The sequence below is a fragment of the Penaeus chinensis genome, unplaced genomic scaffold (genome assembly GCF_019202785.1).
Source record: "Penaeus chinensis breed Huanghai No. 1 unplaced genomic scaffold, ASM1920278v2 CTG_4680, whole genome shotgun sequence".
Classification (NCBI taxonomy): Eukaryota; Metazoa; Arthropoda; class Malacostraca; order Decapoda; family Penaeidae; genus Penaeus; species Penaeus chinensis.
In genome coordinates this window covers 1-11,201 of record NW_025918265.1, presented here as the reverse complement: position 1 = coordinate 11,201, position 11,201 = coordinate 1, and the positions used below count along the sequence as shown (strand labels likewise).

The 11,201-nt window shown below is 40.5% G+C and overlaps 2 protein-coding genes across 2 annotated transcripts; both read left to right on the top strand.

Annotated features, from left to right (window-relative positions):
• The first annotated feature begins 2,761 nt into the window (after positions 1 to 2,761).
• LOC125024776 (cuticle collagen 13-like) lies at positions 2,762 to 3,718 on the top strand. The gene is made up of 3 exons (XM_047612538.1): positions 2,762 to 2,930; positions 3,131 to 3,408; positions 3,458 to 3,718. Exons 1-3 carry the CDS (start codon positions 2,783 to 2,785, stop codon positions 3,716 to 3,718), a joined length of 687 nt encoding a protein of 228 aa, XP_047468494.1. The 5' UTR covers positions 2,762 to 2,782.
• Positions 3,719 to 4,481: 763 nt separating this feature from the next.
• Positions 4,482 to 6,478, top strand: LOC125024775 (collagen alpha-1(I) chain-like). Its single transcript, XM_047612537.1, has 2 exons — positions 4,482 to 4,485; positions 6,084 to 6,478. Exons 1-2 carry the CDS (start codon positions 4,482 to 4,484, stop codon positions 6,476 to 6,478), a joined length of 399 nt encoding a protein of 132 aa, XP_047468493.1.
• The last annotated feature ends 4,723 nt before the right edge of the window (positions 6,479 to 11,201 follow it).

Genomic DNA, 11,201 nt, shown 5'->3' with positions numbered 1-11,201 from the left:
ATGCACCAGTCACGTTTTCGAGAATTTTGTCTTGTGTTTTTATTTGATGGAGTGTAGTACTCTTTCTTTATTTCTTTATTTTTTCTTTCATTTACTAAGGTGATATTTCTTAATGCGATTTTGCTATACGCACAGCAATTTCGCCTGCAACTTGGATAAAATCTGAGGGTTCCGTAATGCCAAATAATTGCATGGCAAGCTATATTGAGAAACCTTTTTTGTTTTGGTTACCATGTCCCTTTTTAAAGGGAACAGTATCGGGGCAAGATATGACTCCTTTTCAGGGTCTAGGTGGCAAAACATCAATGGTACCAAACTCTTTCAGTATACGTGTATCGGGGACTACGCAAACCCCGTCGAAGGTGCCCTATTGCCACTGCCCAGATCGTCCACAATATAGGCGAGCGAGTAATGTGCATTATTAAGGAGCACAAGTTTATATGGAAATGCATAGTGACTGGGAATCTTTACGGAAGTCCCAGGAATCATTCGCAATGGCCCAAGTTTCCTTTGTTTGATTCTGCCATAATGTCGGATGAATAAATTTTTCCCCTTTCCCTGGGTTTATGGGCCCCCGACCTCCCTCCCAAACGCGGAAATGGTATTATACTTTAATCAAAAATTGCGAATAGAAGATTTTTTTTATTTGTCTAATATTTTTCATGTCGTCATTTAAGCATAGTAGGCACTGTTTAGCAACTTGTGAAGATTCTGAAAAAGGGATTTATTGAAACACCCTAAATTTTGGACAATAACATAAATGTTTATATTACTACTTTTATTATAAAATATATTTATATATTGATATTTAAAATATATATATTATAATTGTATATATAATATATATGTGTGTGTGTGTGTGTGTGTGTGTGTGTATATATATATATATATTTATATATATTATATATATTTAATATATATTATGGTGTGAGAAATGTGGTGTGTGCGCATGGTGTGGCATTGTGTGTGTGTTGTGTGTGTGTGTGTGTGGTGTGTGTGTGTGTGTGTGTGTGTGTGTGTGCGAAAGGTGTGGGGTTTTGTGTTGCCATGTGTGTGCTTTGGTTTGTGTGTTTTTATAGGGCATATACATACTCGTGCACATACAGGTATATACACACAAAAAAGCATGGGAAGGAAAGATAGAGATCCACTCCCAGGAGGGGGGGGAAAGGGCCTAGCAAAGGTGCTTTAACCCCTAACGAAAAAACAGCCCTCCTCTCTCCTCAACCCCACCCCCCTCCTCTTCCTTTCCTGGCGGGCCCTCAACTCCAGCCCCCCACCCCCGTCTGGTTCTCTCTGCAAGCGGGCAAAAAAGGACGTTTTGAGAGGTAGGGGGGTGTGGTAGGGATGTATGCATTTTTTATTGTTTTAGATAGATGTGTGTGGGGGTTGTGTGTGTGTGTGTGTTGCTTTGTGTGGTGTGTGTATATATATGTGACATATTTGTGTATTATTATATATATATATTTATAATAACAAATATATAATTTAATAATTTATCTATATCTATATCTATTTTTTAAAAGTATATATTATATAATAAAAATTATATATTATTATTACTTAAAATTTATTTTATTTTAAAATTATATTATGTTTATATATAAAATATATTATATAAAAACATTATTATGAAAATAAAAATAATATAATAAATTTTATAATATATATAAAATAAAATTAAAATTTTATTACATATATATATTTTATTATATATAATTTTTATATATTAATATTATATATTTTAAAAATAATAAAAATATATATTATATATTATAATAATTTTTATATTTATATATTATTATTAAAAATTTATAATGTACAATTTTGTGTATATATTCAAAAATAGATAGAAAATTAGAAAAATAGATAGAAGTTAGTAAGGTAGAAGATGATATATAGATGAACGAAAAATAGATAACAGTACAGATAAATAGATAGACAAAAAAGAATGGGAAAGTTGATAGATAGTTAGTATGAAAAACGTAGTTTTAAAAACTAATTTTTAAATTTTATATATACAAAATAATATATAATATATATATATATAAAAAAGATTTTTATTTTAATAAAATATATTATTTTTATATATTATAAAAAAATTTATATTTATAAAATAATTATTTTTATATATATATATTAAAAAATTTATATATATTTTAAATAAATATATATAATTATTTAATTATATTTTAAAATATTAAAATTAAATATATTAATATTATAAAATATATATATATATATTATATTAAAATATATATTTAAATTATAATAATTTATTATTATATAATATTATATATTATAAAAATTATAAAATAATTATATATTATATATAATATATTAATTTTTTTTTATAATATATTTATATATATATTATATAAAATTATTATATAAATTTTTTAATAATATATATTTTTAATAATATATAATATATATTTTATTTATAATATTATATATATATATAATATAAATATATTATATTTTTAGTTTTAAATTTTTAAATTTTAATATATATTTTTATATATATATTATATAATAATATTATTTTTTTAATTATATATAATTAATATATTTATATGTTATAAATAAATTTTAATATTTAATATTACATTTATAAATTATATATATAATAAACGTATAGCATCAATTGTATATTTTTGGCGGGCACATTAGGGGCAAAAAAAAGGGGAGCAAACAGGAGCACAAACACGTGCACATTGTGCACGTGTTTGTGCTCCTGTGTTGCGTGAAATGAGCCGATCTCCCGCAGGGCGACGTCACGATGCATGCCCAGGCGTGGGCTTGGCGGCTGTTCTGGCTGCTGGTGAGCGTGAGTCTCGTGGCCCCGGCGTGGGCGGCCCGAAGAAGGGGCGGAAGGAAAGGTCGCAAGAAGGCAGAGGCTAGGGCCTCGCCCATCCCGTCTGCTGCTCGTAAGTGCGAGCTGCTTCAGTGTTCCTCGTCTGTTTTTTTCTTCTTCTTCTTTTGATTTGCTTTCTTTGTCTATTTAGATCAGAGTTTGTGCTGTTATCCTTGAAGAGACACTGTGCGAGATTATTTTAAACTTTCCTGAGGTTTGACCAAGATGTTGACGGCATTGGGCCTCGTCCGTGTGACCCGCTTTGGCTTCCAGGGAACGCGTCCGAGTCTCCTTACGTAGACCAGCTGGACGCTCTGCTGGCGGACCTAGGGGGCAGCGCCGCCGCGGCCTTCAAGGGCCAGATCTGCCCCTACGCCCGGCAGCCGAGTCCGCCGCAGTTGTGCCTGTCCCCCCGTCAGCTACTTTCGCCCGATCCGACCAGCCCCGATTGTCAGCCGGGTTTCGCCGCCGATTCCGTCCGATTAGTGGGGCCCCCCATGTCCGCCGGTTGCGCCGCCGACTTCCCGTCCGATTACGTGGCCGAGCCCGCAGTGCCCTTCATGTCCTCTGCCTCCGCCGTGTCCCACCTGCCCCGCGCAGCCGATCGCATGCCCCACCGGTCCCGCCGGGCCCCCCGGCCCACCCGGGCCCCCTTGCACCGGCCCCCCAGGTAGGCCCGGCCCCCCCGGCATCGGCGCGCCGGGTGCCCCGGGGCCGCCTGGCCTCACGTCGGGCTGCAGCGGCGGCGAGTGCGGGGCCGTGGCCAGCTGCGGCAACGACAAGTGGTTCAGCGTCATCATCGGCATGATCAATAGCAACCAGTGCTGCGGAAAGGACTGCCAAGTAAGGGACTTCTCTTGAATGCTGATCCACCTGTTATTGTCACGCATATGTTGGTAACACGCATATCACACAAAATACGCACACGCACACACCACACACACCACACACACACACAAACACACCCACCACAACACACACACACACACAAAATATTAATATATTATAATTTATGTGTGTGTTGTGTGTGTGTGTTTGTGTGTGGTGTGTGTGGTGTGTTGTTAAATTTTATTTATATATATATCATTTTGGGTATATGTATAGAAGATAGATGTATAGATTTAGTTTTGATAAATATATGTTTGGCTTATATTGAAATATATATAGGTGTATGTTGTCTGTGTGTGTGGTGTGTGTGTGTGTGTGTTGTGTCAATTCCCATCACACTCGTTCCGAAAATCGCTGCTGCCGGGAAAGAGGCGAGGAGTCCCCCTGGGAATCGTCTGCGGGTTTCCCCAGTCCTGGTGGTGGGGACCAGATGCCCTGATCTCAAAATCGCCCTTTCGAATGGGCCCTTCTCGGGGCCCGCCATTTTTCGATGCGTCTGGCAGTCAGGGGGGGGAGGATTTTTAGTTTTGGGTTGCATACTGAAAATTATCGCATTTGTACCATTTTATTTTTTTTTTTTTTTGGGGGGGGGGGGGAGGGAGGTCAAACGGTGGTTTTGGTTTTTTGTGAGATAACAATGCCTGGGTGTCGCGTTCGCTTGCATTATTTTGCCTTCCTGCGTCTTTTCTCGGGAATGAACTAGCTTTTGTTCTGGGGAGTCTTACCTTTGTGGCACATGTGTAATGTGAACTTAAAATACAAACACACACAGACTAAAAATACACACCACACACACATACACACACCACACACACACATACCCACACTTTACACACACAACACTATATGTGTGTGCATGCGTGTTTTTGTGTGTTTTTTTATAATATTTATTGTATTTTAATTTAATATATTATATATTTATATATATTATTTGGTATTTATTACACATAAATATGTTTATGTGTGTGTATATGTGTGTATGTATGTGTATACATATAAACGAGCATACAGACTCAGCTGCAAATAATAACCCGTTTTCATCCACGAGGGACTTGCAAATAAAAGACGCAGGTTGACAACCATGATGTCAAATGGATGCAGAGTTAACAATTCGACACAAAGACATCCCCGGGTGAACAAACACAAGAACCCCCGGGAGGGGGGGGGAAGGGGAAAAAAGCCACTTGTACGGTGATGGGGTTAGCAAAATCTGCACTTCTTCCTTTGATCCAACATATGTACGTTTTAAGGCTCCAGGCTCGTTTGGCCGCGCCCTAAAGTCTTCCGGAGTTTTCGCTTCCGCCCAGCCAGTTTGGTGATCTGCCCCCCCCTTCCTCTCTTCTCTCCTCCTTCGCTCTCCTCTTTCGCTCTCTCTCTTTCTCTCTCTCTCTTTCTCTCTTTTCTCTCTATTTTTCTCCTCTTCTCTCATCTCTTACTTCTCTCTCCTCTTTCTCTCTCTCTCTTTCGCTCTCCTCTCTTTCTCTCTCTCTTTTTCTTCTCTCGTTCCTCTCTCTTCTCTCTCTCTCTCTCTCCCCTTTCTCTTCCCTCCTCTCCTCTCTCTTTCTCTCCCTCTTTCTCTCTTCTCTCTCTCTCTCCCCTCTCCTCTCTCTCTCCTCTCTCTCTTTCTCTCTCCTTTCCCCCTTTTCCCCTCTCTCCTCTTTTCTCTCTCATCTCTTCTTTTTCTCCTCTTCCTTCCTCCTCTCTCTTTTCTCTCTTCTCTCCTCTCTCTCTCTCTCTCTCTATCTATCTATCTATCTATCTACTATCTATCTCTCTTCTTTCCTCTCTCTTCTCCCTCCTCTCCTCTTCTCTCTTCTCTCTCTCTCCGCCTCTCTCTCTCTCTCTCTCTCTCTTCTCTCTCTCTCTCCCTCTCTCTCTCTCTCTCTCTCTCTCTCTCTCTCTCGTCCCCTTCTTCCACTTTTTCTCTCTCTCTCCTCTCCCTCCCCTCTCCCTCCCTCTCCCTCTCCCTCTCCCTCTCCTCTTCCTTTCTTCCCTTCCTCTTCCTCTTCCTCTTCTTCTTCCTCTCTCTTCTTTCTCTCTCTCTCTCCCTCTCTCCCTCTCTTCCCTCTTTCCCCTCTCTCTCTTCTCTTCCTTTTTTCCTCTTCCTCTTCCTCTCTCTCTTTTCTCTCTCTCTTCTCCCTTCTCCTCTCTCCCTCTCTCCTTCTCCTCTTTTCCCTCTTCCTCTTATTCCTTTCTCTTCCCTTCTCTCTCTCTTCTCTCTCTCTCTTCTCTTCTCTCTTCGCTCTCTCTCTTCTTTCTTCTCTCTCTCTCTCTCTCTCTTCTCTCTCTCTCCCTCTCCCCCCTTTTCTCCTGCCCACTACGCCGGCTTCTTCCCCAGCGACGAGATGGGGGGGCGAGCCGGGGGGCCCCGGCGAGGGGGGCGACCCCGGGGAAAGGGCAAAGGGGGCCCGCCGGGGAGCCGGGACGCTCCCCGGGGCTCGAGCTGCCTCGTGGGCCCCGCGGGCGACCGGGGTCCTCCCAGCACCGGCGAAATTTGGCCGGAAAGGGCGACTGCGGGCTACGGCACCCCCGGGGGCTGCGGGGCCAGGGCGAAGCCCGGCCGCGGAAATCCCCGGGACCGCGGGCCTCCGGGGCTCAGCGGCAAAAAGGGGAAAAGTCGGCAAAACCCCTTGCTGGCTAACGGGCGAGTTCGGGCTGTCCGTCGAGGCAAGCACGCAGCAGCCTGAGCAGCAGCAGCAGCAGCAGTCTTCTCAGCGGATGAGTTCACCGTAAGTCCCAACCCATCGCTCTCTAATCCGAGGCTCCGTCGGCCCCCGAGCGCCCCGCCCCCGAGGGCCACGAGCGCCTCCGACAGCATTGCCATTCACCAGCCGTTGCCATTAGGACCACCACGAAAAGTCACCTTTGCCGCCAGCGCATTTGCCTCTTGGTTCGTGTTGTTTAAAAGGTACGTGTTTTTTTTAAGGGAAGTTTTTTTTAGGAAATTTGAGGGGAAGTTACAAAAAGGGAAAAAACCCCTTGCAGGTTTTTATTGTCCTTCCGATATACAAGAGAGTTATGTTATAAGAGCATTTACAAAACATATCATAGTCTTCTTCCTCTCGATCTTTTCTCTTTCTCTTCTTTATATATATATTTATAATAATATATATATATTTTTATATGATTTGTGTTGTGTGGTGTGTGGTGTGCTTTTGTTATATATATATATATAGATATTTTATATATATATTATAACAATATATATAATATACATTTATATGCTTTATGTATGTTTTGGGATAACATATTTCACATATATAATATCATATTTATGATATGATATGCGCGCGCGCGTTGTGTTGGGGTGTGTGTGTGTGTATTATAATACAACGCACATGCAAAATAAAAGAAATCCGGGAAAACGACACCGTGAGCACACCCAGCGGCAAGGAACGCATCATTTGGAGTCCCTCCTTTATAATCGTTGGGTTTTAAAATTATGGCTGAGTTAGACCGCGGATACATTTAATCGTGTTTATTCAGTGACAAAGGGACGAAGTTACGGCGGGGGTTCTTCAGTTGCTGGTCGGTCGCCATCTCTAGAGGAGCTTCAGCAGGAGATATAGGGATACGGGGAAAAGGGTATAGGCTGGGGGGTAGGGGATAGGATTGGAAAAAGGGATAGGGGTATAGGCTGGGGGGTAGGAGATATGGATGGGGGTTTCGGGGATGGATAAGGGTGGGGTTTTAGGAGATATGGGTAGGAATAGGGATAGGATATGGTGGGATGGAGATATGGATAGGGATATGGGGGGGGGATTTTAAAGGTGGGGTGTAGGGGGATATGGGTAGGGTATGGGGATAAGGGTAGGCTGGGGTTGAGATATGGATTGGGATACGGGGATAGGATATAGGGGGGGTTTTGGAGATATGGGTTGGGATACGGGATGGGGTTAGGCTAGGGTGTAGGAGATATGGATTGGGAACGGGGATGGTTAGGGTGGGGGTAGGAGATTGGGGTGGGATATGGGGGGTAGGGTATGGCTGGGATGGAGATATGGATAGGGGTTTTGGGATAGGATATAGGCTGGTGGGAGGAGATATGGATAGGGGTATGGGGATGGAAATGGCTGGGGTTTGAAAGGAGATATGGATTGGATAAGGGGATAGGAAGGGGGGGGGGTTGTAGGAGAAATGGGTAAATTTGGGGGATAGGATATAGGCTGGATGGAATAGGGATTGGGATAGGGGATAGGATATAGGCGGGGGTGTGGGAAGGGATTGGGATAGGGGGATAGGATAGGCAGGGGGGTAGGAGATTTGGGTAGGGATAGGGGGATAGGATATAGGCGGGGGTGGGAGATATGGGTAGGGATAGGGGGATAGGATATAGGCTGGGATGGAGATAGGTTTGGGGGTTACGGGGATAGGATATAGGCTGGGGTTTTTAGGAGATATGGGTAGGAAGGGGGATAGGATTAGGCGGGGTGTAGGAGACTGGTTTTGGGATATGGGGATAGGATATAGCTGGGGTTTTAGGAGTTATGACAAGGAATAAGGGTAGGTTATGGGATATAGATGGGATGTAGGGTAGGAATAGGTTGGGATAGTTGCGAGGGGGATTGGGAAGCGGGGGGAAAGAAGAAAAGGGAAAATGAGAAGAGGAAAGGTGAAGAGAAGAAAGAGAGAGAGAGAAAAGGGAAAAGGGAAAAAAAAAGAGTGAAGAGAAGAAAGAGAGAGATTAAGAGAAGGGAAAATAAAAAAAGGAAGAATGGGGAGAAGAAAGGAGAGAAAAGGGAAAAGGGGAAAAAAATAAAAAGGGGGAAAGGAAAGAAAAAAAAAAGAGAGAGAAAAGAAGGAAAAATGAGAAAGGGGGGAGTGAAGAGAAAAGAGAGAGGAAGAAAAGGGAAACGAGAAAGGGGAAGGGTGAGGGGGAAGAAAGAGAGAGGAAAAAAAGGGGAAAAGAAAAAGGAAGAATGAGGAGAAGAAAAAGAGAAAGAAAAGGGAAAATGAGATAGGGGGAGGATAAAAGGAGAAAAGGGAAGATGAAAATAAAGGAAAAAAAGGAAAAAATTGTGTCCTTTTCGTGGTATAGAGAATGGAGTAAAAAAAGGGAAAAATGGGGGAAAGTAAAGGGGAAAGAGAGAAGACAAAGTTGAAAAGGGAAAGTTTGTTTGGTAGAGGAGGAAAAGAAGGATATAACGGGAAAGGAGAGGGGGGGGGTGATAACAAGAAAGAGAAAAAACAAGGGGAAGCAATAAAAGAGGAGAAAAACGAAGGGAGAAGAGGGGAAACAAAAATGAGAAAAGAGAGAACGAAGAGGAATGATGAAAAGAGAAACAAAAGAGGAATGATAAAAGAAAAACAAAAAGGGAAAATGATGAAAAGAGGAACAAAGGGAAATGAAAAAAAGACAAAAGGGAAAGGGGAAAAGAAAGAACAAAAGGGAAGATGAAAAGAGAAAAACGAAAGGAATGATGAAAAGGGGAGAAAGAAGAGGAAGGATAAAAGGAGAAACTGGCTGCGTGCGATGTAGGAGGGGACGAGAAGCAATAGGGGAGAAAAGAGGGAATAGATAGAGAAAACAGAAAAAAAAATACGGAGAAGAGGACGAATAAAGTAGAAAGGGATGGAGAGGTGGGTGAAAAGGGGGAAAAAAATTACAAAAGGGGAAAAAGGGGGAAAAATTGGAAGATTGAAAAAAGTGTGTTTGGGGAGAGAAAGAGAAAAGGGAAAAGAAAAAAGATGAGGAAAAAGAGAAAAAAAAGCGTGAAATTGAAGGAAAAAAGAAAAAAAAAGGGGAAATAAGATTAAAAAAAAAAAAAAAAAAACGGCAGCGAAACGGAGACAGAAAGAAAGAGCAAAAAAAAGACAAACGGATAAAAGGGGAAACGAAAAAAAAAATGAATTTCAGGAAAATAAAAAAAAAAGCCCAAGGGGAAAAATATGGGAATATCGAAAAATGAAAAATTGCGAAGGAAGAGGGGGGAAAGGGAAAAAAGAAAGTAAAAAGTGGGATAAAAAAATGAAAAGACGGAAAAAAAAAAAAATTATCACAAAAAAAAAAAAAGGGGAAAATAGAGGAAAAAAAAAATAAAAAACCAAAACAGAAAAATGAAAAATAGGGAAATAGAAAAGAAAGAAAGAAAATAGAATAAAAGTGGAAAGGAACATTATTATTTTATTATAATTCTTATTATTTCCGTGATATTGATATTTTTTTATTGACAAAGGTATTATAATATAATTTTCTCATCAATATACCCTTACCAATCCTTTTTATCTTTTTTGACTTATCTTTTTCTTTTTCAATGTTATTTACCGGGCTCCACAATTATGAAAATTCGTCCCACTAAAGAATAATAATAATATTTCGTTTTCAAAATTTTTAAATCAGGCTGATATTGCAGCTTTAACAAAAACCGAAAAGTTCCTTTTTTTTTTGTTTTTTTTTATTTTCATTGATGCAAAATAATCGATCTACACGTTCCTTTTGCATTTAACCCTTTCATTAAAAACCGTTAAACCGTTAACCCCTACAGACCTTAAAGGTCTAGCACATTTATTTTGCCTTTTTAAACCCTAACCCTTAACCTTCCCTGACTCAACAAAAAGGGGTTTTCTTAAGAAAAGCGTTTTTCCAAATATTGGCCCCTTTTCTGCCATTTCTTTGTCCACAACTCATCACTTACGCGTCTCATTTTTGTTACATTTGAAGAGTCATGTACAGGCAAGTCTGACTTTTTAAAAAACTTCTCATAGAGATGGAAAAGGATTTTAACATTCTTGGATTTTGATGTTATGCCTGTTATGGGCCATTGCGAATAGCAATCTGAAACGTACATTTAGGTTCTCTCGAAGTCATGGGAGAGGCACACGACTTAAAACAATTTTTTGTCTGTGAGAAACGGGACAGGTTATACAACACACGAGGGGGCCAGTTTTTTTTTCCTGGTATTTTTTTTGCACCAAAATAATTTTCATAAACAAATTTTTAAAAAATGGGGTGAATGGCTTTTTTTTACTTGAAATTACTCCCCCCACAAAATAGGAAAACATTTGGGGCTGTTAATAGTTTCCTTGCCATTTGGGGGGTGAAGGAAAATGTGGATTCGCAAGTTTCGGGGTTTCTAGCGGTTTCCGCCTACACTTCAAACACAGCATTATCAGAGGTCGCCAATCCACCGGTTTTCAAGCTGCGTAACTTTTTCGACTGCTGTCAACCAAAAATGCCCTCACCGAAATGCTATTGCACCCACGCTGTACACCAGTGTCGTCAGGGTAGGCTGACGGTGTGTCAGCTTTTCAAGCTGTTTTCACTCGAAGTTACATTTTTGAATTCAAAAGTTGAATTCAATTTATAAAATCCAATTAGGAGGTTTCTTAAAAGGGTTTCTTCTTTTTCAAACGCTTGACTGGAAGTGCCCTGATGAAACCCGGGAGTGTAGAAAAGCACAGTAAGGTGGAATAGAAAAACTGTGGGTTTAAAATAAAAATTGAATCTGTTGGGTTT